The following is a 27,881-nucleotide window of genomic DNA, read 5'->3' as shown; positions in this document are numbered from 1 at the left end:
GGAGAGGATAGATGAGGAGCAAAAGTTGAAGAGGATCCACAGAGAAAAAGTAAATGGAAGAAGACCAAGAGGAAGGCCGCGATTGACGTGGATGGATGGCGTTATGAGTGAACTGCAGGAAAAAGGTCTAAATATAGTGGAAGCTAGAGCTCTTGTTGGTGATAGGATAGTGGAGAGGTGTTGAAAAATTATAGTGGGATGTTTAGACATGTTCTAAGGGATGGGCAGGGCACTTGTATGACGCGGCAGGGGTAAACCAGTAAAAGCTGTCGGGCCCTGCTGTTGAACAGAAGAGTGTATTGTGTCACCCTGATCCCAGTGACATGGCTTCTTTCTTGTGTCCCATTTCAACTGAAGGGAAGAAAGCATGACCAACCTGCGTGCCGAGGTACTTAACTTGTTTGGGTGTTTGGGCATTTGGGTTGGCCATGGTCCCCAAAAAATTCTGTGTGTGTTTTTTGCTCCTTTTACCTCTTTCATTTTCTTTGTTTTCGTGTATGTGTTTGTCTTGCTCTCACCCCTCTTGAGGGATATGACCAGGGTACATAGATAGAAAATAACTCTGTCATCAGCCACAGAAGTGCAACTGCCAAACTGGTTATCAAAGTACATGTTATTCTACCTATTTACCGTATTTATTTGTGTGTATACGTGCAATAGTGTACGACGTGGATCCCTATCTTTATTATTAAAAACAGGTACAAAATAGTGTTTAACTTTCGTACAGCTCAAACTTTGCAACTGGCTGCAAAAACAACAATTTCTAAACACAGTGGTATAGATGACACACAAAAAGGCAGTATTTACTATATCTATTATCACACTATTTTTAGTCACGAGACCAAAGACTAATTTTAATTTTCTTGCGTGTTTGTTTGTTTTTTGGTTTGTTTGTTTGTATGCTTCTTTGTTTCTTTTTTGGTTTGTTTTTGTTTGTTTGTTTATTGGTGGCTTTTTATTTAGGCACAGCACAAATAAAAAAACAACATCAATCATTAATTTACAAAAGCAAAGAATATACTATTTGCACAAAAAAACAAATGTACAATACAATGATATAATACATAAACATGTGCCCAATGACAATCAATTATATTCTATTCCAAGCATGTAAATGACAAATTTATAGTCATTGTACCAAATGGAATGCACAATGAAATTAACAAACATCTCTGGCGATTAAAGGTGCGCTATAACAACTCTCTTTCAGCGACCAGTCACAAAGCTGAGCCACTGAAGGTGTGAGATTTACAACAGATATTTCTTCTGAAAAGTGTTTCAATTGTATCTATTTGGCTCGATAGAATCTGGGTCCCTGCAGTGTGGAACAGTCATTGTGGAAAAGCTGTCATGTCTTCAATTACGAATGAAAAGACCGCTTTCGTTTTGGAAAAGTGCTGTTGTTTTCAAAGTGCATGTCACAGCAAACAAATTATTCTGATTGCAGTTTTCTTTAGGGTCTGGCTTGCCAGGCTAGAACAACCTACTGTACTGTAAGAGTACACAGGGGAAAAAATAATAAAATTTGATGTCATTCAGGTATTAATCCAGTGTACCCATTCAATTGTGACCTTTTGTCCGATAGTAAAAGATCTACAGAGCTCAATACAGATTTGTTTCTCATTCATTGTGTTCTTGCAAGTATGTACTGTATAATTGAATTGAATGGGTTACAACTAGAGGTGTGCAGCTGTTCTAAGGAAACAGCTTCATGTGATATCCAGTGGGATAAAATTAGAATTTGTTTTTGTGTGGAATAACATTGCTTTGACAACTGATTTAATTTGTAATTAGCATTTCAGCACCCGTAACTGATTGAATTGAATTAGATTGTCTTTATTCTCAATGATAACAGCGTAGTGAATCATTGTATGCAACAGGATTAGACATGGCACTCCAGGGTAAACACGTATGTGACTTTAAAGAGAAAAATAAGATAAAAGAATGCTAGGATTAGTAGGAAAAAATATGTATAAGGTAGTGCTTGGACACAAAAGTGCAATAAAAAGTATTGCGATAACATTGAGCAGCAACAAGAATTCCCAAATACCGTAAATTCCGGACTATAAGCCGCTACTTTTTCCCCAAACTTTAAACCCTGTGGCTTATTCAGTGATGCGGCCAAGTAATGTGATTCTTCTAACGGCCAAATACAAAAGGTAAGATTTAGACCGGTGGAATACATGCGCCGAGGAAGACTGCAACTTCTTGGCTTGACTAGCGGCGAGAAATCTTTCACTAAAACTAGCCGCATGCGAAAGGCAACATTTTCACAAGTCTGCCAGTGGCTCCTGACAGCGTGGGGCAGCATAAAAAAATCCACCATCACCAACGGGTTCTGAAAAGCCGGTCTGCTGCTTGAGGAGGGCACAGAATCAGGAGTGGATGAAAGTTCCAGCGACAATGACAGCGCAAGTCCGGCTGCGGGAGCGTGGGACGACTTCTATATGACAAAGTTTCTTTCCGACACTGAGGGAGATGACTTTGATGGCTTCAGTTCTAAGGAGGAAGATGAGGACGGTTTACCGTGATTTTTAGAAGTACAGTATGTTTTTTTAACAGACCCGTTTACTGTGTTGCGAGCGTGTTGCTAGCGTGTTGCTACCATTAACTGCCCTGTCAGGCACGTTTGGGATGAAAGTTATATTATTATTATTAAAGCTTTGAAACCTCTCTTGGTGTACCGTCTTTCTTTGTAAATATGTGTAACCATGTATAATATGTATTTGCAACTGTATATTTTTGTAATGTATTATTTGTATTTATTTTGGACACTTATTCTGATATGTTTTGCACGGGCCAATTAAAAAGAAGGGGCGTAAAAAACGCGGGGTGGCGGGAAGTGGGGAGTAAAGGTGAATGTTTGTGGACACGGCGGACAATAGTGGATATATATTTTTCCCACCCTTACCTTTGGAAATATACACTTTTTTCCTTGGATTACTTTCAACGGGACCCGTACTCTGCAGGTCTGTATCAAACCTTAAGTACCGGTATCATTTTCCGTTCATTTTGCCAGCTGTGATTTTTGGACTGTGGGCTTTAATGAAGAACATTCAGTTTCAATTGCGGGACTTAAAGGGTCTGGGTTAATTTTGTGTTTGTGTTACATTCTTTTAATGTGGGCGCATGCGGCTTATATACAGGCGCGGCTTGTGTAAGTAGAAAATCGGTTTTCCTCTTAAAATGTGGTGGCTGCAGCTTATAATCAGGTGCGCTCTATAGTCCGGAATTTACGGTAATTGAATAAAGTGAGAGTACAGACTCTCCCCTCCTTACGAATATTTTTTCCAGGATGTTGAAAAATATCCTGACATTGCTGTAAGTACTGTAGTGCTTCTTTCCGCCGCTACCGGCGTGTGGCGCTGTGAGAGCTCATCTAGCATCCACCCCAAAGAAGAAATCCGGCTTTCTTTTCTTGTCACAGACCCAGTTCGTATGTAAACATACTGTACTGTATCTCTAGTGCGCTAAGAAGTTTGACATTTTTATTGTTTAATATCTCGTGCATCCATTCAATATGGTTGGTGTAAAGTTTAAGGAAGAGGCGAGCCGTTTCATTTGAAAGGAAAGTGGAATAAGGAAGCTTGATGCAATTGAGAAAATGGTTGGATTGCTTATTTCGGCCACTTTCTACTACGGAGGAGGAAGTAACCTAACTCTTGAACCCTATCTTTTTCAGGACAAAACAATATGGGTTACTTATATAAACCTTAAACATACATGCCATACAAAATATAGCATTGAAGCAACATACAAACAAATTCAACTTGCGAACGATCGTCGGGAACGAATCTCGCTCATAAGTAGGGGAGCATCTGTACCCATTTTTCAAGGCAACTTGGCAGATATATTTTTTTTCAGGGTGTTGATGGCCATGGTGAAGAAACTCTCTGAGCCTGTTAGTCTTTTTTAAGGCACTTGTAGTGCCTACCTTGTCACCAAGGCTTGACCTAGTCACGCCTATATATCCTGGCTCGACAAACGTGCAACCGATCATTACAAAATGTTCCGGCCAGACTGGAAATCATGGCCAGGATAGCTCAAACCACACTTGCCAGACTTAACCCCATCTGGAGGGATAAGAACATAGATTCAACTCATGCAAGCGCTGGTTACTTCCATCTTACTCTACACTTGCGACACATTGACTCTCACAGCAATGCTGGAAAGGGAAATCCAGGCTATTGAGATGTAATGCTACAGGAAACTTCTAGGCATCAGCCACATAGCCCATGTAACAAACTAAACAGTGTGCAAAACCATTAAAGAGCACATTGGACCCTACCAAAAACTGTTCTCAACTGTGCGCAGACAAAATCTGTAGGAGTATGGTCACATCTCAAGTTCATCAAGTCCGGCTAAGATCATTCTCCAGGGCCAAGTCCAAGTGAGCAGGAGGAGAGAAAAACAAAAAAAGAACTCAGTCGACAACCTCAAGGAATGGACTGGGGCCACCTTGCCACGACCAAAAAACAGGCGAGGATTGGTCAACAGTGGAGAAAGCTTTCCTATGTTGTGTTCCCAGTGCTGCTCCAACGAGGCAGGAGTTTAAGGGATCCGTAAACTGTTAAGCGCCTACTAGAGGTGAGAAGAGTCCTTTATAATAAGAAGTTGGTTATAATAGTAATAATAGTACAAAGGTAGATGGTAGTTGGTTTGAGTTATCATGTTTCCTAGAGTCATTATCTGTCTCATCAAATTTATCAAGTCCACATGTGTTTTGTTACACCGCTCTACTGTGACAACCTATCACCAACATCATTTGTCCTATACCAGGCTTTATTGCAGGAAACCAAGATAAGGGATTAAGCCTTATTATTTTGGCAGAATTTAGCCGTTTGCCCGTTACATAAAAGCAGGTTACATTTAGCCTGGCTCAGTTAGTAGTGTGAACTATTCTCTACAGCAGGTGACACCAACGTGATGCTCACGTGCACCAGCTACCCCCTTAAAATCATCTTAGTAGCCTGCGGACAGGTTTTTAAAATATCTCACCAATGATAGGTCATTGCGATATGCAAGTAAATTTGTTTCTAACTGACATGATGTTTTAGTGGTTGACCTAATTTATAATATTTACAACCTGGTAATAGCATAGTAACAACATAGTTATAACTAAAAAGAAAAAAAGAGATTGGACCAACAAATAATAATAATAATAATAATTTCCTTGTATTGTCATTCTGTGTAACAATGTACACAGAACGAAATGTCGATTGCACCTGACCCGTTGTAGCGAGCCGATGCAGCCGCAGCCAACAGAGGGCGCCGCCGACCACTTTTTAAGTCTTAGGAATGACTCGGCCGGGGCGCGAACCCGAACCTCCCAGTCTCAAAGCGGGCGCCTTACCATCAAACGTGCAACCGATTCATCCAAAAAGTGCCGGCCAGACAAGTTCAAGTTGAGTTTACATAGTTAGCCTTGTTTTCTTTCTCTAACTTTAATGCAATACCACCCCTGTGTCTCTTGTCTCGTGAGTTTATGTGCGTTTTGTTCTCAGCATTCTTTTAATTTTTGCCAGGTCATCGTTGTTTCGCTATCTATTTCTTTGTAGCCAAGTCATAGCTATGTCATAGCTAAGAGTATCCAAGTCTGCGTGATTTATTCCCCACAGTTGTTTTGAGTCTCTTTAATTTGTACCTTTTTCACTTGTTGCGTTGTGAACAATAATGTGAAATGAAATGAAATGAAATGATCTGCATTTATATAGCGCTTTTCAAGTCAATGACTTCCCAAAGCGCTTTACATTATGCTTCACATTTCCCAATAGCGGCCGTGATCTGTGCAGCCATGTAAGGCGCTAACCTGCTTATTGGGGGTATTGGGGTTTCAGTGTCTTACCCAAGGACACTTCGGCATGTAACACGGACAAGCCGGGATTCGAACTGGGATCCCTTAATCCTAAAACGATCGCTCTACCTCCTGAGCTACTGCCGCCCAATAGTTAGTTCCTCTTTTCCACATTTGTTAATTTAACCAAAAATGTTTGGAGCAAACATCTGCCCCCCTGCTGTCATACAAAAAGTGACGTAGATAAATTGTTAAATATTCAAAAACAACTCCAAATTTATAATCAATGTTTCCGCTAAGCTGGACATCTGCGAAATTGCGCAGTGATCTCACATAGCTGCGCATGAGAAAATCTATGCAGCGCATAAAATACAAACAAAAAAATAATAATTCAAAATAAAACAAACATATTAATTGCGTTATAGCATGGTGAGTGACAGGTATCCAGCCAAAAAGAGATAAAGGTAACAGGCGCTACGCAGTCAATCATAGCGTTGACATTGTTGTTTATGGCACAGCCTACAGTACATGCATTGTGCCCGCATGCAGGTTAGCAAGATAACAGTGCGGCCACTGCAGCTGAGTTAAGAGACGCAAATGCAAACCCATTATCGTGGGGAAATGAACATGCAGCGACGCATCCACACACCAAGCTAAAGTAAGAAAGAAATGTGCTTCATTTAAGATGAAGCGGCTTAAGGAGAGTGTGCAAATAGAAAACTATGGGGTAATACTAGGTAATGTATTTTTTTTTTTTTGAATGAGAAAGGTCTCCTCTGCAATACATGCAGCGAAGCCACAGTACTGAGTTTTCAGAGAAAAATATTTGGACTAAATTGAAGTTGGACTACCTCAAGCGTCGCATTCAGCTGAATAGACGTTTGAAAGCTGTTGTAAATATCTTAAAATAGGGCAGCAGATATTATTGCGGGAGAGTGCGAACGACTGAAAAAAGAGGAGCGAGATGTCACACATTACAAAATCTGACCGGAGAAAGTTAATGTTGTCATCGACAATATTTTACTTGCCGTCAAAATAAATGCATCAATGCTGTCCGATCGGCAAACATATGATCACATGGTAAAGTAAACGTCTAACCAAAAAGGAGATGAAGCCATTAACCTAGACAACGTGTACAGCCATTGAAAAAGTGAGAAGCCCAGACATGAAAAGTAAGGAACAATTTAAGTCATAGCCTACTTGTGTATATTCTAGTCATATTTATTGTTTTACTTTTGGATATATACTAAGTTCTGTTACTACTACAAGATTTACAAACAGTAGAAATGTTAATAAAACATGAGTAAGTAGATTGTTTACAAAGTTACAATAATTTATAATGTATCACAAGCTACACCAAATCTTAAAATGTACGTGTTTTAACAAAGAAAAAAAAAATGCTATGTCTGAAAGATGTATATGTTTTTGTATTTTTTCAAGAACAGGACCCTGTGTCCCTCTGGGTCAAAGCAGGACTTTTTCCATGACCAAAGCGGGACTTTCTCATCGAACATACTACACATCTCATGAAAACCATGATTTCATTTTAAGTGGGCCAAATACTTTACATTAAAATTAAACTGCAGCTGCAGTTTGATTCTAGGCCATGTAATTTTTCTGAAACTTAAAGTATGATGCTGTTGTGTGGCCACATCATGCACACCTGATGTTGCCCACAATGGTCCTCAGCGTGCTCAGGGATCTTGTGGGTTCTCTGAGACACGTGAAGCGTTAGAGAGAACATTTAATAAAGATGTAGGGGGGAGAAGATTAATTCCTATGTAAATTATACCTAAGCTTAAAAAAAATTAAAATACCAACTCCCAAACGTTCAGTTTAGTATGATTCCTACATTCTACATTAAGACAAAACGATCGGACGCCGGTAACGGGGAGCTTAAAAAGTGGCAAGGAGCCAATCAGCGACTAGGGCTGTTGGCGCCACCGGGGCAGCCGCAGGTGCCCCGAATCAGTAATCATGACAGAACCCCCCCCTGTCATGATTACTGACAGGCTCCAGAAGTCCCAAAAAACAGGAATGCAAAAAGACAAAAAGTAATCCAACCGGCAGGAAAAAAAAAAAAAGTAATCCAACAGGCAGAAAAGAAAAATTGCCCCCACAAAAATTCAAATCTCCGCTGCATGATCGGCGCTCGTAAAAAACTTCCGCTGGGTTCTCTTTCTGGTCTGATCGTTCTGTCAGGAACCAGGAACGGAGACGGGAACCTAACTGCATTAGTTTCTTAGTTTTATTTGAAAAGAGACGGTACGATCCAGTGATCGTTGATTGTGGGGAGCAGGTCGCTCGTGACGCGAAAGTGGCACTTCTCTGGCGAGCGATAGCGGTGTCAAAGAGGGAAAAGCAGGTCGTGTTACCGGGGCACAGGAGCAGAGACGTGATTAAACGGAAACAGGTCGAAGCCGGGAAACGTACGGGAGTAAAAAACAGGGAGTCGGGTTCGGAAGGCTTGCCTTAGCGGGAGCTAAAGGTTCGCAACGATCGGACGCCGCAAACGGGAAGCCGGGGGGTTTAAAAAAGTGGCAAGGAGCCTATCAGCGACCAGGGCTGTTGGCGCCACCAGGGCAGCCACAGGTGCCCTGAATCAGTAATCATGACAATAATCTCTTTAAGCCCTACCATGATCTATTACAAAAACAGGATTAAGTGTGGAGTTACATAGTGGTCCACCCTATTGAAAACCATACCAATCAATATTTTAAGTTATTGGAATCAAAATTGTTGACTGCAGCCAATGACAAGATCAATATATTTCTATATCCATTTCATTTTTTTTCAGTGGGTGCAAAATTGAGGGTAAAAGACCGGCCTGCTTACAGTTAGAGTTGAAGAAATTACAATCTGCACAGTTGTAACCGCATGTAAACATTCAGTCTAACAAAAAAACAAAGACAAAGTGAACTTGTGGATGAATGAGCACCAGACTAGTTTTGTCCGAGGCAGAGGCTCTGCTTTGGCTACCTGCCAACCGTTCAAAACCAATAATTTTAGCGACAAGGCAACAATGGTTGTGTTCTTTACCTGACAGCAAACTCTAGTTGCAAATATGTTGTAATATATGTGACAGAGAAGGAAGTAGATTAAAAAAAACAGAAGCCTTTGTAGTGAAAGGTAAAGACAGCAATATGTGGGAGTTGAAATGTTTCATACTGACACAGTTTACATAATCGGTGAGCAAACACAAAGACAGGAAATGGAGGGAAAATGGGACTTCAAAACATTAATTTATTCTCTAAAGATACTGAGTAATACTTTGAACACTGATTTTATTTCCTAACATTAATGAGATGTAAAATGTACGTTGGAACCTTAATTCGTGCAAAAATAAATCCCTTACAGCAGCTTTAATTAAAGATGAGAAATCATTTGAAAAATGTGAAGAAAATCACAAGAGCTTTGCAGAGTATGCATAGTCAATTTTGCTACATTCGAACTGCATTGTGACGTCCTTTATCATTGGTGCACAGGCACTTGTGGATTGAAATAAACGTACCATTTTTCATTATTATACTATGCAGTCTTCACCATTGCTGAAAAAGGACATAAAATAAGAAAGCAAAGAAGAAAAAGGTCTTACAGTAGATAATGTCAATCAAAACTCGAATACTGAGGCAAGTGGGGGGCAGTCATTCTATAGAAAACATTGCTTATTATCTGAAAAAAGCATATCTCCATTTTTCTTATCCTTTATTTTTTTGAAAAAGTTCACAATATAAATATATACTAGGTACTGACATATACTTTTTCATTAAATTAATTTTTTTTTTGTAAATAAACGTAGAAAGATGGCTGGGATGGGTTCCAGCCCCCCCCCCCCGCGACCCTAATGAGGATAAGCGGTAAGGCTAATGAGATGAGATATAGAAAGATTTTGATAACATTTTCAAAAATCCAAGTAATACAGGTTCGTGTACCAGGAAATGAATCTATCAAACCAAGATAGCCACAGATTTTGCATTGTTCCTGCAAGGAGCTAAATCATACACAACGAAACACATAAACCACCCCAAATGTCACCAGTTTTCTTCCTAGCTTATTTTACATATTCTCTTCATTGTAAACCTTTTTAAACCATGCAGTGTTCCGAGCAAAACAATTACGAGTATTTCATCAGTTTGAGGACCAGCTGCATCTACTGACCTTCCAAAGTGATCAACTTGTGCGTGTAAAATTCATGCATGAAGTGATGTGTATTGCCACTGGCTATTTGAAGCCTTTAACTCCTTCCATTAATGCCTAACAAGGCCCCAGCAAAAGTTGAACCCGTGGCAAGAGTTCACTATACATGGCCGCATATTTGATTGACAATTAAATCAATTAATTCAGTGACCCTATGCCTAGTGCCAGTTTGTGAGCCAGTTATACCAGGACACATACAGCGACTTTTGGGTTTGTTGTATTTTTTATTTTATTTTTTGCTGTTTTTTTTTAAACAAATACCAGTACATTAGCTAGCAATTACCTGTTTTATACTGCAGGGCAATATACAGACGCTCCCCTACTTACGACCATTCGACTTACGAGAAACAGTAGATACGAACATTTTTTCGGGATGTCGAAAAATATCCGGACATTGCTGTAAGTTAGATTTTGTACTGTGTGCACCTTTTTCTAAATACAGGACAGTACTATCGTGCTACCGGCGTGTGGCGAGGTGTCACCCAGCATCTACCCTGAAGAAGAAATCCGGTTTTCCCTCCCTAGTTCGTGTGTAAACAATCCATACTGTATCTCCAGCACGCTAAGAACTTAGACATTTTTATTGTTTAATATCTCGTGCATCCATTCAATATTGATTGTGTAAAGTGTAAAGAAGAGGCAAGCCATTTCATTTGAAATGAAAGTGAAATAAGGAAGCTTGATGCAGTTGAGAAAATGGATGGATGGCTTTTTTTTGGCCACTTTCAAACGCATGAGAAAGTCGCCTAACTCTTGAAGCTCATCTTTAAAAGTAAGTTAAAGTTAACTTTATTTATCTTTATAGAGCATATTGTTTTTTGAAATGTTTTTAGTACAAAACAATGCAGGTTACTTATACAATCCTTAAACATACTGTACTTATACAAGCCTTAAACATACATTGCATAATAAATATAGCACTGAAGCAACTTACGAACAAATTCAACTTATGAACGATCGCCCGGAACCTATCTCTTCGTAAATTGGGCAGCGTCTGTACTGTTATGTATAATTGGCTTGTTTTTTATCGACAACAGTAATATTTTGGCAATACGCTTTGAGCAACAGTTTGTAATAAACAGAAACACGCGATATGACAATCAATCATTTATGTATACCAAGGGGTAGAACACAAAAAATAAGTTCCAAAATTTACAAGGCACCAGCTTCACACCAGTCCTTCGTCCAGACTGATTCCTGGAGGTGTTTTAAAATAGACTCGACTTCCCTCCCAACAATAAATCAGAACACCACTTAAAACAATGTAGAGACTGTATAACGACTAGTGAGATGGATAACAAAATAGATAATCATAAGGCGCTTCAACTACCACTAATGTCATGACCAGCACACAGGGTGGACCCAATCGTGTAACATTTCTCACAAATTCATTGAGATATAGGAAGAGGAAGGGCAGCGCCCGCGATCTGTTGCTCGCTGGACGCGGGAAGCAAGTCGCTGTCGCAATCGGATTGTGATCCGAATACGGAAGTGGATCTTCCGTAGCGGGCGATGGCGTTGTCAGGGACGGAAAAACAGGTGGATAGCCGGGACAGGAGACCAAAAACGTGGTCGGCATCAAAAGCGGATCATAAGTCAGGACGGGAGAGCAGACGTGGTCGGGATAAAAACGGGTCGTAGCAGGAGACAAACGGGGAGATCAGGAACGGGCAGGTGGAAAAACAGGTGCAAAAACGGCACAGGAGGGAGTCAGGGTCAAAAAGGCTTGCCTTGTATCAACAGAGGTTCGCAGACGGACTGACAACAGGAGAGCGACAGGACTGGGTTTAAATAGGGACATGAAGCCAATCATAGTCCGCAGCGGTTGGCGCCAAATGAGCAGGCACAGGTGATTCACATCAGTAATCATGACAACTGAATGATTAACTTGATCAAAATATTGATATAGTGCTTTAAAATATTTAAAATTATATATCTGAAAAGCTCACACAATTATGATTATATGCAGTGACACATTTCCATTTTTTCAAACACTCTTTGACAAAGAACACCACTGCAACTCACTTTATTGGTTGTGCAATGGCTGTGCGCAAACTATCCTAAGACAGAAAGTACCTGTTCCCTGGAGTCACATGCACAATTTGTGAAAGACAAGGCTAAAAGCACATACAGTAAAAAGGCATTTATAATTTATACCTAAAATATAAAGTCAACAATATTTTCAAAGTGATGTGGATTAAAGAAAGAATGTGAATACAAATGTTGGTGTTGGTTTTTATTTTTTTGGTGTGGCCATGCAAGTGTTGTTTGTGATATTCGAGCAAATAAATTAACTAGAATTTTACAAATTGAGTAAGTACTAAACAAATGTGCAACAACATGCTCAAAGTACCAATAAAAAACGTAATTTTCAATCATTATCTGCACTGCTTATCCTCAGTAGGGTCGCAGGGGTGCTGGAGCCCATCCCAGCTATCTGCTGGCAGTGAGCAGGGGAACTGGTTGCCAGACACATGTTTTGTTAATTTTAAGTATTTGTTATATTTTTCATTTTACTTTAAAAATCATTTTTTTAAAATAAAAACTTTAGTTAAAAAAGAGCTGTAATCATTCTTTTAAAAATGGCAAATAGTCATTGGAGCCTTCTGAACAGCTGTTTGACACATACCAGCAAGAGCTTGAGAACTGATGAAAGAGTCTTGTGTGCGAAATGTTAGTTTGTATTTATGTCTACCTAAATAGAGGAAAGGTTATGGCTATGGATCACAACCAAGTAGTACCTGCCTGTGGGTTTTCTCCATGTACTCTTCTTGGGCTTTCTACAATGTTCCAAAAACATATAAAAATTAGGGATGCATGATAACTGGGTTATTTCACTCATATCTATACTGTAACTGATAAAAACACTGCTTCTCGCAATCAATACTCATCCTCATAACCAACAATTATTTTAACTACATACTTTATTCAGAAAGGAGATAACATCCAAAATCTGATTATTTTCATGCTCGTGTTCATTTTTGTTTACTGTTTAAAAATAAAAAAAATGCAGGTCGGGTAAACAAATCACAAAAATTAGTGTTGTTAAGGCAAGAGCTTAAATTTATCAAAACATCAATCTCGGGCAAAACATCAAAATATGAACATTACACTTTAGGGCATCTTTATATAAATGTCTAGTAGCAGAGAGTAACACATTGTGTCACTATTAAGACACTAATTTCTGTTGTGGTTTCCGGAGCAGTCAATCTTAATCAACGAGCTAACCATGGGCTGTTAATTTTAATTAAATTGTTGTTCAGGCACAAAGACATGCAAGATTGCAACAGAAAACATTTTATAAGCAGTATAAAACTCACATATTCAGAAACCCCTATAATTACCACAGCGCTGTACAAGACTTACAGTATGTATACCATTACTGTTCTGATAAAATCAAACAAATACAACAGCAAACAAGTTAAAGAGAAAACGGGCCTCCAACATTTTCACCTGAAACTATTAGGAAACAGGAACCCTCAAAATTAGCCAAACTGTTATTCATCTCAGGAATATTGATCTGTAGTGCCGTCTATTCAGCAGGTTACACTCGACAACAAACTATGGCACTTTGTTTAACCAGACAAAATGGAAGGATAGAAAATCCAACCTAACACATGGTCGAAGACTTAGTAAAGCGCACAGAATCCATATTATGAATGTATTTTTGACAGGTTAAAGTTTATGTAACTGTCCTGTGATCGTGAAACCAATAACAGATAGGGGAAAAAAGTAAGCAAAGAAACAAATAACACGAAAAAACAAGTAAGAGGTTTAGTACTCTGTACACCTAGAGCAAAGTTATTGGCATTGGCGTCTTCCAAATCAATCAGCATTGCATAAAAATCAGTCACACACTTTCATCGCCTCATTTGCTAATGGGTCGTTTTTATGCCCAGGGAAAAATAGACGAGTGGCTTGTGCCTAAACGCTTCAACTCAATATTTTCATGGGTTTAGTGAAGAAGGCCACTGACTAAGTGTAGTCATATGACTTTAGGACATGTAGAATGGGGTTAGTTCTCAATGTGTATGGTAGTCTGGGTGCACCCTGTCAGTGATTAGTATCTAACAGTACGGGTTTCACTTCTAATCAGTGAAAATTAGCATACAGTACCAGTGTTCAATCACAAGATTAGTGTAACATTAAATGGATAGATGGATAGATACTGTAGACACACAGACAGACGGACGGACAGACAGGCAGACAGGCACAGGCAGACAGGCAGACAGATAGACAGACAAATGAATCAATAAGGGAATAAATAAAATATTAACGTTTTTTTGGTGGATCACAATTTTGGTAAAGTCCAAAACAATCTTGTATTGTCTTATTGCCCACTTGTAATACAAACCAGTTTCATTCTATACCATGGGTCACCAAACTTTTCGGTGCCACAGACTGGTTCAATGACTGACAAGACTTTCACGGCTGTTAATGAGGATGACTTTTCTAAAATAAAAACTCAAATTATAAAAGCAATAATGATAATAACAATGATAATAGTAACAATAACACTAACTATAACAACAACATTGATAATAATAAAAAAACATGAATCCACTGTGTAATCATTGCTAAAAGGGGGTATCCTTGTAGCATCGCAACAATATCACATGACTGCAACACACTCTGGTTGCCATCATAAAGTACTGTATACTGTAATGCCAAATGTTTCATTGAGTCGCATACCAAGTAATCAAAGATGAAGTATGAACATACAAAATATACCAACCATCGCATAAAGTATGGTAAATATAAATGGTATATGGTCTGCATTTATATAGCACTTTTCAAGTCAATGAAGACCTCCTAAAGTGCTTTTTAATTTGTTTCACACTTACCCATTCACACACACACACTCACACACCAATAGCGGCCATACAGCCATGCAAGACCTGCTTATTGGGGGCATTAGGGATTCAGTGTCTTGCCCAAGGACACTTCGGAATATAACACGGAGGAGAAGGGAACCGAACCTGTGATCTCTTTATCCCAAGACGAGCGCTCTACCTCCTGAGCTAATACCGCCCCGATGTTGGTAAATGTGTGATACCCATGCACTGCTTGTCATATCGACGTAGGGATTCCATGCATCCTGGAACAGCAAAGATCCATCTTTCCTCCATTGACAAGTTTTTCTATGGTTATTGCACGGTTTACAAGTGTATTTAAGACAAGTCCAGCATAATCTTTGTAACATAATAGAGAGGGCTGCAGTTGAACATTCTCAACGCATTCTCCACGTTGATTGGTTATAGCGGACACTCAAGTGCAGAAAGTTGGTTTAATTTATCCCTCGCTCCATTATTTGCGAGCAAGGATCCTCGCTTCCAACATGACAGTTACATGCCCAACAGGAAACTGTGCCTCCCCCCGTGCTAACCACACAGACTTTAATTAAAATGCACTGCCTCAAACACCCGATGAATAGTTATTGTCATCCCTGGTGTTGCCAATTAAACAATAATATACATAAAAACAATATAAATTGTTTTTCTTTCTGTGCCGCCAGGCAGTTTGGATCCCTGGTCTATAAAAAATCACAAGTATGAATTTGCATCCCGATCACTCTCACTTAACTTGCATAGGTTTATGAAATCGCTCACCAAAAACTCATCACCCTCCCAAGCCTAATAAAATGACCTGCAAAACCTCCTGGAAGTCCAAGAAACCCTAAATCTAACCCTAACATCAGAGTTGTAATACCCTGAGATAGAAAACACTGAGTCTTTTGTTTTAGTACCACAGATTTTAATTACAGGAAAAAGACTCAGCATATTTTGGCCCAGGCCCCTCTTCCACAAAAAAAGATCATACCACGCACCCCCTATATACCCCCTTCACTGGCACTTTTTTGTAGGCCCTCTAGTAGCTCAGGAGGTAGAGCGATCGTTTTAGGATTAAGGGATCCCAGTTCGAATCCCGGCTTGTCCGTGTTACATGCCGAAGTGTCCTTGGGTAAGACACTGAATCCCCAATACCCCCAATAAGCAGGTTAGCGCCTTACATGGCTGCACAGATCACGGCCGCTATTGGGAAATGTGAAGCACAATGTAAAGCGCTTTGGGAAGTCATTGACTTGAAAAGCGCTATATAAATGCAGATCATTTCATTTCATTTCATAAACAATATAAAAGGCGCTCAATCACCCATAAAAAAAGTATATTTTTGCTTAACCTAAGAAGTTGTATTGTTCTGTGCTAACAAAAAAGTATTAAAAAGTAAAAAGTTTTGATTACCTTATTTGGGTTTTTTTATAAACTATAAAAAGGTTGAGGGAGGATCACGCTATGCTTTATGATATTTTCCAAATAATCACTGATAAGTTTTGTTTTCACAAATCGTGCCAAAAACATGTATTTTTTAAACAACAATGACAAAAAAAGATTTGTATTGTTTTATTTACCCACAGAATAATATTATAATAACCACTTAAAATTTGAAATGTAAGATACAAAACAATTCCCACGAAGAAGTTATTGTGTTTAAAATATCATACCTCGACTCAGTCCATTCTTTTAGTCTGACTTAAATTTGTTTACCCCTCCGAACAAACACACAAGACTGTGAAATTATATATCTTGCCAGTTGTATTGTAAGTATGGGTTTGTTGCTAAACTTCTTTTTATCACGCTTTTTCTCGATGCTGATCATTATGTTGAAATTATTTTGCACTTAAAACTTAGACCAGTCTCCATGCACTACCTTTAAAAGATTTTTTGCCTATTTATCCTGATCTTCTTTTATCTACTTCTTTTCTCTTTTCAGTTTTAGTTTACCTTGTTTATCCTGGGATGCAGTGACTAATCTCGTTACAATCAATGTTCACTGCATTTCAAGTGATAGTTCCTATGATGTAATCTACTTTCAGGCAACCTGAGTTATGCTGGATAGGTGTAAGTTTACCTTATCATTTTTGTCATGACATTCAAAATATGGTAATCAAAACTATAATTTGGCTTTGCTAATGGTATGTGCTAAGTTACAACAACAAATGATCACCGAGGTAACAAAAAGATGCAGGCGCGCTAGAGAAAAGTATGTGGTGGAGGGGTTAGGGTTCAAATAAGGCGATCTCTGGGACACATTTCAGCTGGCGAATGGCGCACCATAATCGACGTTTTAGCATGCCCAGGGTCGCAAAAAGTTAATTTGCCCTCCACTTGGCCAGACTTTCAGGGACATGGCTTTTTCTGGAGCTCATTTCATCCGGTAAATAGAGCAATATTTTTGCCTATGGTTAATGGCGCGCGGCCATTATCTCCAACGGGCACATTGCAAGTGAGGTTCTCACTCTGCCCTCCACTCACCCGGTGACAGTACTTAGAAATAAACAGTAAAGTCACAGAAAACAGGGCCTTACTCATTCCTCTTTCATTTAAACATCCAATAAAAATAGTGTGGACATGTGACAACATCAAACCATGTTTGGTGGAAGCATCCAATATGGCAGACATTCACGTGAAAACGTTTAATAAAGACAATTCTAAATTTAAAAAAATAATAATTCAACAAAATCAAGGCTTAAGTGCTAGAAAATACCTGGGAGGGAATGTTTTTTAAAGAAAAAAAACAGCTTTTACCTTCACTGCTTCAGCATGGGAGACTTTATCAAAGACTTTATCGTTGACTTTCATGATCTGGTCCCCAATCCGAAGACCTTCCTTCTCAGCCAGGCTACCCGGTTCCACCAATGACACATAGATACCCACTCCGTGCTCTGAACCACCTCGAATACTGAAACCAAGGCCTTCATTGCTTTTGTGGCGCTTCATCGTGACCTGCCGAAGCTCGCCGGGTGGCTCATGGATAAAGTTTCTGCCGAGCAGCGGGACTAGGGGAGCTGTCCCGTCACTGCTGGTGCTGAAGCTGTCCGGAGAGCCACACAACGCCACCTGGAACTAGAGGTAAGATCTTAAGCCAAAGCCCGAGAACAAGCCTAACCTGAATTTCGCCCCGGATCAGGCCTAACACGTCAATGATTATTTTCGAGTCTCGCTGACATTTATTTTAACAAATACTTAGAAAAATGCATACTAAAATGATGTGTGGCAAACTGTCAGTGTTCTTCCTAGTCTCTCTGTCTCTCTCTTTCTTTAAGTGTTACGGTAGATTCTGAAGGACGCACTGCTGCTGTGGTTTGTGTAAATACAGTCTTGTTTAACTTACATTTTTTTACAAAAGGCAGGATTGTATCTGTTATCATAAATCACCTGTACTCTTCCCGAGTTCTCACATGTGTTGGAATGATACATTACAAAGGACGCGTTCCTGGTAATGCATTTACTTTTCTCGGGAACGAGTGTCTTAATGCGTTATTAATAAAATTGTGGAACTCTATTGTTGTTAAAACATGGTTACTCTGCTACTCTTTAAAAGCAGACTATGAATAACAATGGATTCTGTTCAATGGTGGTTTCTTCTCCGATAATGTGGTAATACACAACCTTCATTACTTAAGATACATAACGCTGAACACAACAACATAGGTAGGCTTGGATTCTAAAACTACTTACAAAATACAATTGAATACAGATGCGGTGGCAGCGTCTAAAGCACAGACTACGTGGAAGCGTAATTTCTCCCTAATGATACTCTGGTATTCCTCCTGACGTACATACTAGCACCCAAGCTGTGTTTACAACTATAAAATAGAACACTGCCTGCATGTTGGTTTAAGATCAGGCGATGGTGTAATTGTAATCTTATGCAGTCCCTTGAGACATATTGTGATTAATGGCTATACAAAAAAATGTGACTTGACTTGACAATATTCCCATACTTTACTGAATGTCAGCAGTAACGTATTGTAGGCGAAGGCAATGGGGAAAAAACGTGAACAGAAAATTTTAGGTTAAAAGAGTACTGAATATTGGTCTTCTTATTGATACACTTATTTTTACAATACGCCATGCCTGAAGAAAGAAAATGAAACATTTTGGACATTACCCAGAAATTAAAAAGGAAATAGATAGAGTTGTTTGAAGACAAAGGATAAAATGGATATGGAGTGTCACAACTGGTAGACCTTAAGCTTTAAAGCTTGCACAAGAAATATAAAGGCTTCATCACTTTTCCCATGGTGTACATATTTGCTTCTATTTCTTTAATAATTGTCTGTTATTAAGCAGTTTTAGGGGGTTGGCTTCGATGTGAGTATATACGGTAATTTCTAACAAGTAAGTTACTTTCAAAGTAACACGCTTCCTTTGGCTAGTAATTAATGAGTAATTAGTAACTAAAACTAATTACTTTTTTCAGTAACGTGCTCCACACCGGTCTTCACCCCAAATATTGAAACCCCGGTCTTGCAAAAGTTAAAGTGTCGGGCTCAAGCCGGGTCGAGCTTTATTACCTGCGGGTCTGGGTTGGGTCATATTTTTCTAGGCTTGATCTTACCTCCTCCTGGAACTCTGATGGGTTGTTCACATGGGCGTAATGAGCCGGTCGAGTAGGACTGGAGTTTGGGAAGTGTCCTGGCGGAAGATCGGCAGTACCGTTGCTCGCAACTAAATCCGATTTCAGGTAGAGACCTTCCGAGGTGTATTGCTCAAAAAGCAACTGGTCAGACCGAGGGATGACGAGCCTCAGCATGGGGAGAAGTTGTCGTTTGCTGGGTGCGTTGAGAATGACGTTGAGGGTCTGCACCAAGTCGTAAACGTTGCGCTTGGAGTGGTAGACGTTGAGGCAGTGGATAAACTGCTCCCTTTCCATGTCGTTGAGCAGCAGGTTGAGCGAATTGTGGAGCCGCTTCACGTTAGCCGACAGCGTTCGCGCGCTCGACGCCACCGAAGTCGCCGACGAGCTGAGCGACGCGCGCTCCAGGTCGGTGGTGCTCATCCCGCCACGTTGGAGCGCATTTACGGGCTATTTTTACGGGATCACGCCGGTGCTCGGCATCGCGGGGTCACGTAGGGACGCACAGAGATGCCAAACAAGGCTAGCCCGTAAAAAATTGAACTCCAATTCGAACTTTAACAAGCTAGCCAAACAACAACCTTGCGCAAAGTTCACCCCCTTTAGTGAGGTAGCTTAGCCTCATTAGCCGCCGTCTTGTTTCCAAGAGAGTCAGGTGGCCAGCGGGAAACCTATTCTCTGGTGTCCGTCTCCTGGATAAAAACGTCCACTCCCGAGAGGAACCAACACCGAAAGCCGACACGAGCGACCATCTTCACTGGATAATAACACAAGGGGCTTCTTTCCTCGACCACAAAATAATTATTTAGGATGGGAAAGTTCTCGCTTTTCCGTATCGCACCTTTGCGCAGTTGCTATTTCCAAAGAATGTCAGGGCGATTGGAAATAACAACAATCCTTGACTCAAGCAGCAAAAAGAAGTGTACGTAGGCAGGTATGGTTCCAATGACCGGTTGAAGTGCGCTTAAGCGTCGCTGCCTCCGCTTTATGCGCGTTACTACAGCGACCGAGCGAAGAGTGTGTCGGCTCCCTGATAGTGATGGCTCGTTCGCGAACGAAACAACTCTATGAGCCGATTCTTTGAAGTGAACAACGAGAGCAGGGTCCCCGTCAGAAAGGAGCTGGCTCCCTTTAGAACTCCCTCTCTCTCTCTCTCTCTCTCTCTCTCTCTCTCTCTCTCTCTCTCTCTCTCCCTCTCGCTCTCTCCCTCTCGCTCTCTCCCTCTCTCTCTCGCTCTTTCTCTCGCTCTCTCTCTCTCTCTCTCGCTCTTTCTCTCGCTCTCTCCCCCCCTCTCTCTCTCTCTCTCTCCGTCTCTCTCTCTCTCTCGCTCTCGCTTATAAATGTATCCATCTCATTTTCCCCCTTCTCCATCCCTCTGTTTCAATCTTATACTCTTCATTTCTCACTCTACATCCTTATATACCTATATTTCTCTATCTCTTTGTCCCATATTCTCTTTATGTATCTCTCAATCTTTCTCTTTCTATCTCTTGTTCCCTGTCTCTTTCTTTCTTATTCTCTCCCTCCCTTGAGGTATCTCTCTATCTCCCTCTATCTTTCTCTGTCTCTCTACCATATATTTATATTTCTGTCTTTCTTCCTCTCTTACTCTCTTGTTCTATATTTCTCTTTTCTCTTTCTACTCCTCTCTTTATTTATATATATATATATATATATATATATATATATATATATATTTGTCTTTCTCTCTATTTCTCTCTCTCTCTCTCTCTCTCTTTCACTCACTCTCTCTCTGTCTCTCTCTCTCTATCTCCTTCTTTCTTTTGAGTGGTGTCATCTCTGCTTAATATAAACAATATTAAATTTTAATTTAGGTAAAAGTTCACTGTATATTGAAACAAAAAAGCTATTATAAATTAGTCAAATAATACATTTTCAAAATTATTAAATTTGTTGCATAAAATGTCGTTATTTTTGCTTACATATCATTAAACCGAAAAAAAAAAAAAAAAAGTGACGAATGTTTTGGGAGTTGAAAGAGTCAGCCCTCTTTTGTGAGCTAAGCCCAATAAGCCGGATCTCTAAAAAAAAGCCGGAAATTCCATTACTAGTGCCCGCTGCTGTACCCGACGCTGTAGCAAGGAAGTGACGTTATTTAGGCCGCTCTTTGATTATTTATAGCCCGAAGCGCACGCGCAGGAGGACACTTGACAGCGGCAAGACAAGCTAAAGGACTTGTCAATTAGAACTGTAGCTAAGTTTAGCTCCCCTCGGAGCCTCTTAGTTTGTGTTATACAATACAGTTTGAAGTTATGTGTGAGCTTATCTTTATTTAAATTTATATGAAAATACCTGACTAATCGGGAAAAAACATTTTAGGGAGGAGCTAATATTGTTGAACTGTGGTCCTCTTTCTTTATTATTGATAACTAACCTTACACCACAGATCATTGTTTTTATTCAGGTAAAACTCATTGTCACAACATCAGTGCAATGGTTGCCCTCAAAGGGCCTTATGTAGGGTCGCGGAACTTATAATGTAAGTACATTAAATTGAATAGTATATCAAATAAATGTAAGTACTCCATTATGTAAAATAACTGGCTGATGCAGAAGGTTCCAGGTATGCGTCAGGTCCAGATGCATTGTCTGTTGACTGAGAATACAGCACATGCAGCACCCAGGCTCATAATTCTCCCTGGCTCAGCCACCAGCCAAGGAGAAGGAAAAAACAAGAAAATAATAGTATGAGGTTGACATCAATCATACACTATAGAACATAAACACATCTTTAGTCTAGATTTAAACGCTAACACCGAGGTTGCAGATCTTATCTCCCTGGGGCAGAGCACTCCACAGCACCAGGGCCAGGATGGAGAATGCTATTGAAACTGCAGATTCTTCTTGGTTCAAAAAAATTCCTACAAATGGCCGATGCAGTTTAATGTCATCTGCATATTAATAAAAACTAATATTCTACTTGTGGATAATATCATTAAACAGAAGCATACACACTGAAAAGGTGGGGGGCTTATACTGAGCCCTGTGGAATGCCACAAGTGATACAAAAGGCTCAGAGGTCACATTGTCATAACCAACACAATGTGTCCAGTGTGAGAGGTATACATGCAATTTGTACACATTTCGTTAATGATTTATATTTCTCTTTGATAGGTGATTAAATCTGATAACAATATTTAAATCTTTTCGAATATCATATCTGCATGTCTCAGCCATGTAAAGAGGAAAAAAAATAGTTATGTTTCATCCCGCCTACTGCAGGCGGTGTCAAGAACAGAAAAACTTCACAGGAACATTGACAGTGAATGTGGACCGCTTTCATTTGTACATGCATACTTTCTGCCTCTCCATCCACTGCCTTCTTTAGTTGCTCTATATAATTTAGAAAAATGTGTTTTTGAGTCACTGTGTAACTGCTGGGCAATCTTATCAAATCAGCCAGCACTGAAATCTTGGATGTTGCCACTCCAAAGTATTCAGAGTCAAAGTGCTTTTCGTGTTTTAATGTGTATCTTTATGCACGCTAAGGTTTTTTGTTTGAAAAGCCAAAACCCGTTCTAATCCCCAAAATAGTGCAATAAAATGAGTGTGCAATATTTTTACACCAAATGCAGGTCTTTTGTTTCAATTGGGATGTGATTTTTGTTTATTGCCAAGTTTTTGTTTTTTTTTTGTTTTTTTTGTTTAGTTATAAAGGTAAAATATTTGGCAGGATAAAACTAGATTATGTTCACATACAATTAATGATTTCCAAACAAGTTGACAAAAGTAAACAGGTACAAAATATATAATCACATACACATATATACATATACATTTATATATATATATATATATATATATATATATATATATATATATATATATATATATATATATATATATATATATATATATATATATATATATCGCCTTAAAATCTCAAATATGTTAAAAAACAACAACATTGATTTAATTCAAATGCAAAAATATGTGAACTCACATTAAAACATGCAATACTGGTGGGTATACAAATTTAAATTTGTTTTCGATAAAAATGAGACTCACCTAGAGGGAGATGACATGGTTTTTTATCATCTTGCTGCTACCCCCAAAAAAACTAAACTCTTGCGGAAGTCTGTGCAGAAGATTTAAAGACAAATCATGTGGTTTGTAGCACTAGTTTTCAGGTGGACTACATAATACAGCGACATCTTGTGGTCAATTACAACACCGTGTGTCTTTAATTCTGAGTGTTTCAAAATCAATTTGAATAAACTAATCCATCTGAAATCAAAATAAACATGTAGAGGTCTGCATGTATATTTATTCTTACATGCAAATGAGAAAATATTGATTTGTCTCCACGCACAGCCCCCTAGCCTCATTTTTTTAACCCAATGTTGCCCGCAACCCCCACCCCTGTTTTATAGTTTCACCAATTTCAGCAATAACACACTGAAAAAGCAAAGAATGTGGAAAAAGCTTTTGGTATGTGTGCTAGTTTTTGTGTGCCATGACTGACAGCTCCTATCAGGGGAAAGGAAATGGAAAAGCTGATTTGCAAGGTGGGATGAGTCCAAGAGAATTTTGCCTTCTCATTCCTTCTTCCTTGCTTTATTCAAGTCATCCGGAGTGCAGCAGATATCTTTGATCAAAGTTAAAAAAATATATATAAAATCATGTTGATGTATCGCAAACCATAGCCAGGAATATCCGTTGAAACAAGTGCACCATAATCACGTCACTGGAGCTCACTATTTTTTTTTTTACAGATCTTGACGTTGAGGTCAGGTGCACCCCTTCCAACTAGAGGGAGCCTAATGTGTTTGGAATTGGACAGGTGTTTAATCACCATGCACCTTACCTTGAGCCTTCATAAAGAAATTCTGGACAGAGCTTTTGCCAGGTCATCATCCATTTTTCCACCAGTGCCTTTTTCCAGTTTTCTTCTGATTTGAGAGGTTTTGTTTTATTTTCTGTGACTGGCTTGCAAGTAGTTCAGAGTGTCTCCTGCCCACTGCCCGAAGATAGCTGGGATGGGCTCCAGCACCCCCACGACCCTACTGAGGATAAGTGGTGCAGATAATGGATGGATGGATGGTTTTATTTGCTGGTTCAAACAGTTCATTTTTGTTTTTTGACCATTGGTTTGTTACTTTGTTGAGGATTTTTGTGATTTAATACCATAATTTTTGAGCACCTAGCCATGCTTCCTGCTTCTTGCGTCTGGATTAACCGCAAATCACAACACCTGATTGATCATAGTTATAGTATGCTGCATTTTCATTATTATTCACCATCAAAAGTCAAGATTAAATGTAACGTGCACATACAGTGCAGATGGACGGTATCAGGAAGCTGGATAATCAAAAGCACTCAAGTCGTTAATTACACAACTATCTGAGGCTTATACCACTTGAAAGATTATATGTAGCAAGGGTAAAATAAAATTCATAGGAGACAAGTTTATGATAGCTACATGTGCTGCTACATGCAGTGCAGCATATTATATTGGACAAACAATAGAATTATGATGTGCCAGCCCTACAAACTCTTGCTGTGTAAAGAATTTTTACTTTTGTGGAGGTGGACCCAAAACAGAAATAATGGTATATGCATCAAACAGACATTCACCGAAAAAGGCAAAAATCTGAATGTCCTTGTCCGTACCCACTGAAACAGTACCAGAAGAGGCCAAGACTCCTATCCTGACCACAGGGACAGGGACCTTCTCGTAATTGGGACCTGGGTGGGCAAGGGTCCTCATCCTTCCCCACTAAAGAAGGGTCCAGAAGCGGCCGGGTAACCTTCACCTCTTTGCCTCATTGAAACTTTATGGCCACCAGGACAGAGACCAGAAGCGACCAAGGGACCTTACCCTCTGCGCCAGGACAGGGAACAGGTTCGGCCGACAGTACTTTGATGCAAAAAAATGGACAGAGGATATCAATGCTTCCTTGCTGGGTCCTTTGGTGATCTGGCCATTCTGTCATATTCATTCTGGTTGCCATTCCCTTGCCACTTTCATCCAATCTGCTGTCACGTCAAGTTGGCTGAATAAAACCTACTAAAACGGCAAGTCCTTGTTTATATTTGATGCAGAGCTTTAATCAAGAGGTTGCTGTTTTGAGGGGACGGGATAAGCTTGTTTTTTTAGTGGCTGTTAAAATTGTGTTAAAGGTGGTGCCTTTCAATAAACTGTTCCTTATTGTCTTGATTCTTTATCATTTCGGGGTTTTAGGTTAGCCTTTGGACTTTACTAGTTTTCAAATCACATTTATACTTATCATTTTGTGATACAAAATGACTTCACAGTCTACAATTACACCATCCCCTGATCTGAACCTGGCATGCGGACAAGAAAAAACTCAAAAACCTCAGCATGAAGAAAGTAAGAAACCTTGAGAAGGGGCCACACAAGAGGTAAAACCCATACAGGATGACAAGGTTGCAATTTACGTTATGTTGCATTGGGTAACAATACACAAAGCCTAGTAAATATCAACAATAATGTAAGGTAATATGGTAAACTATTCAGGAAGTCCAAGACAGTGACAACGCAGCCTCCCATCTCGGCCAGTTGCCCGATACAGGTGATGCCTTCCGCCCAGGTGCTGGTCCGCTGACGCATCCCGATTCGTCCTTTTTCCTCATTTCCTCAAAGAAAAGTATGAGTTTGGCATCGATCACAAGCTATAGAATAGAAGTATGTCTTAAGTCTAGATTGAAACACTTCAAATAAGGTTGCAGATCTTGTCTCGGGGGGCAGAGAATTCCACCCAAAAGGACCTCGATGGAGAATGCTCTTTCTTTCTCCCTCTCTCTCTCTCTCTCTGCTTCTCTCTCTCCCTCTCTCTCTCTCTCTTCCTCTCTCTCTCTCTTCCTTTCTCTCTCTCTTGCAGATTTTTTCTCGGAAAATGCTGGTTTACTTGTGACACCAAGATGTCACAAGTAAACCAACATTTTCCGATTGGAGGCAGCAAGCAGGAAAATAGTCGAAAATCAATCAGAGAGATAAACGGGGGCAAGTCCATGTAAACTTTCGTATGTTAGTAACAGTACCTTAAAGTAACATAGTAAAGTGACAGAGACCCAGTGCAAGCAAAAGTTGAAGTGAAATGATCAAACTTTCTTGTCCTACTCAAAAGTCTTGCTGCCGCACTTTAAACCAGCTGCAAACCTTTGATAATCAAGAGGCCAGAAATAAATACATTACAGTAATCAAACAGAGTGATAAACTGATAAATTGTAATCACAACATCTGTTTTTGACAAATCTTACAATGAAGGTGGAAGAAAACTATTATTGTAATATTTTTCACATGTAACTCAAACGACAGATTATGATCAGACATGACACCTAGATTTTGGACCAAGTCACTATGGATGTTATTACATTTGCTAAGGTTCAGGGCAGTGTTTGAGAGCAAGTCCCTACAACAAGATGGACCAACAATCAATTTCTCGTTTTTTTTTTTTTTTTTTTTATGGGTTAAGGTGCAACAAACTTACTGACATCCATCTTTGTATCTCAGTAAGGCAGGCCTCCAAATTTCCACAAGTTAACGGAATGGTTTCCTCCAGATACAGTTAAGTGTCATCTGCATGGCAATAGAAAATAAGATTACATTTGTGGATATCAACATGCGGAAGCATACAGCTACTGAAAAGAAGGGGGCCAAGGACAAAACCCTGTGGAACGCCACAGGTGACATAAAAATGGGCAGAGGTCAGATTGCCGTAGTTGCATCCTGTCTGAAAAGAAGGATCTAAACAATGAGAGGATGGTTCCTGGGATAAAAATCCATTTTTCCGGACAATCAAGAAAAATATTCTGGTCTACAGTATTAAAGGTATTAAAGGTATCTCAAGCTCGTTGATTACATTAAGCAATGCTGTACTGTGGCGTGATTTTCCCTGAATTCTGACTAAACAAATTCAAAGAGATTATTTTCAGACATAAAGTCGTTCAGTTCCCGTGTCACCAAGTCTGTTTTTTTTTTTTTTTGGGGGGGGGGGGGGCGGGGGTGTTAGAAGCTTTGCTGGTTGTTTTAAGACCTTGTTTGTCTATTTTTGTTGTTACTGGTGTTTGTAATTAAATTACATCCTTTGTTAGGCACACCTGCCTCCATTTCGAATTACTAGCATTTGGGTGCACTTCCGCAAAGGCGGCAAGTTTCTCTTTCAACAAATATTGTCAGAGTTTTCTGTGATTGATAACCTGGATGCCCAAATTTAATCACGTTGCAGCTTTGGGCTATAGCTCAATAAATAATCTGTCAGGGATCCCAGCACTCACTCAATTTTGAAGGGCATCTAATGTAAAAAGACCACAAACCGCAGATAATATTAGCAGGGAAAGATGACAGAGGGATACAGCCCCAATTCTATTTCAATTGATGATTGTGCTTTTCATCATTCGGGACAAGAAAGATCATAAAGGTGCGGTTTGTGGGTTATGTGATAGTTGTAAATAAAGTTGAGCTTAGGTTTTCACCTTTTCACTT

At 39.6% G+C, this 27,881-nt stretch overlaps 1 protein-coding gene across 7 annotated transcripts in view; it reads right to left on the bottom strand.

The window, feature by feature from the left end:
- The window catches only part of whrna (whirlin a), a 220,340-nt gene extending 199,844 nt beyond the window's left edge, over positions 1-20,496 (bottom strand). For all 7 annotated transcript variants that reach the window (XM_088355838.1, XM_088355841.1, XM_088355844.1 and 4 more), the window contains exons 1-2: positions 19,394-20,496; positions 17,578-17,895 (exon numbers count right to left, since the gene is read on the bottom strand). In XM_088355838.1, coding sequence (XP_088211964.1) covers positions 17,578-17,895; positions 19,394-19,834 — 759 coding nt within the window. In that variant the 5' untranslated portion in view covers positions 19,835-20,496. The remainder of the gene's footprint in view (positions 1-17,577; positions 17,896-19,393) is intronic.
- Positions 20,497-27,881: the final 7,385 nt, after the last annotated feature.

The sequence above is a fragment of the Urocampus carinirostris genome, chromosome 16 (genome assembly GCF_059441175.1).
Source record: "Urocampus carinirostris isolate Australia breed hairy pipefish chromosome 16, RoL_Ucar_1.0, whole genome shotgun sequence".
NCBI lineage: Eukaryota > Metazoa > Chordata > Actinopteri > Syngnathiformes > Syngnathidae > Urocampus > Urocampus carinirostris.
Note: the sequence above shows the minus strand (reverse complement) of the source record. Positions and strands in the feature narration are given on the sequence as shown.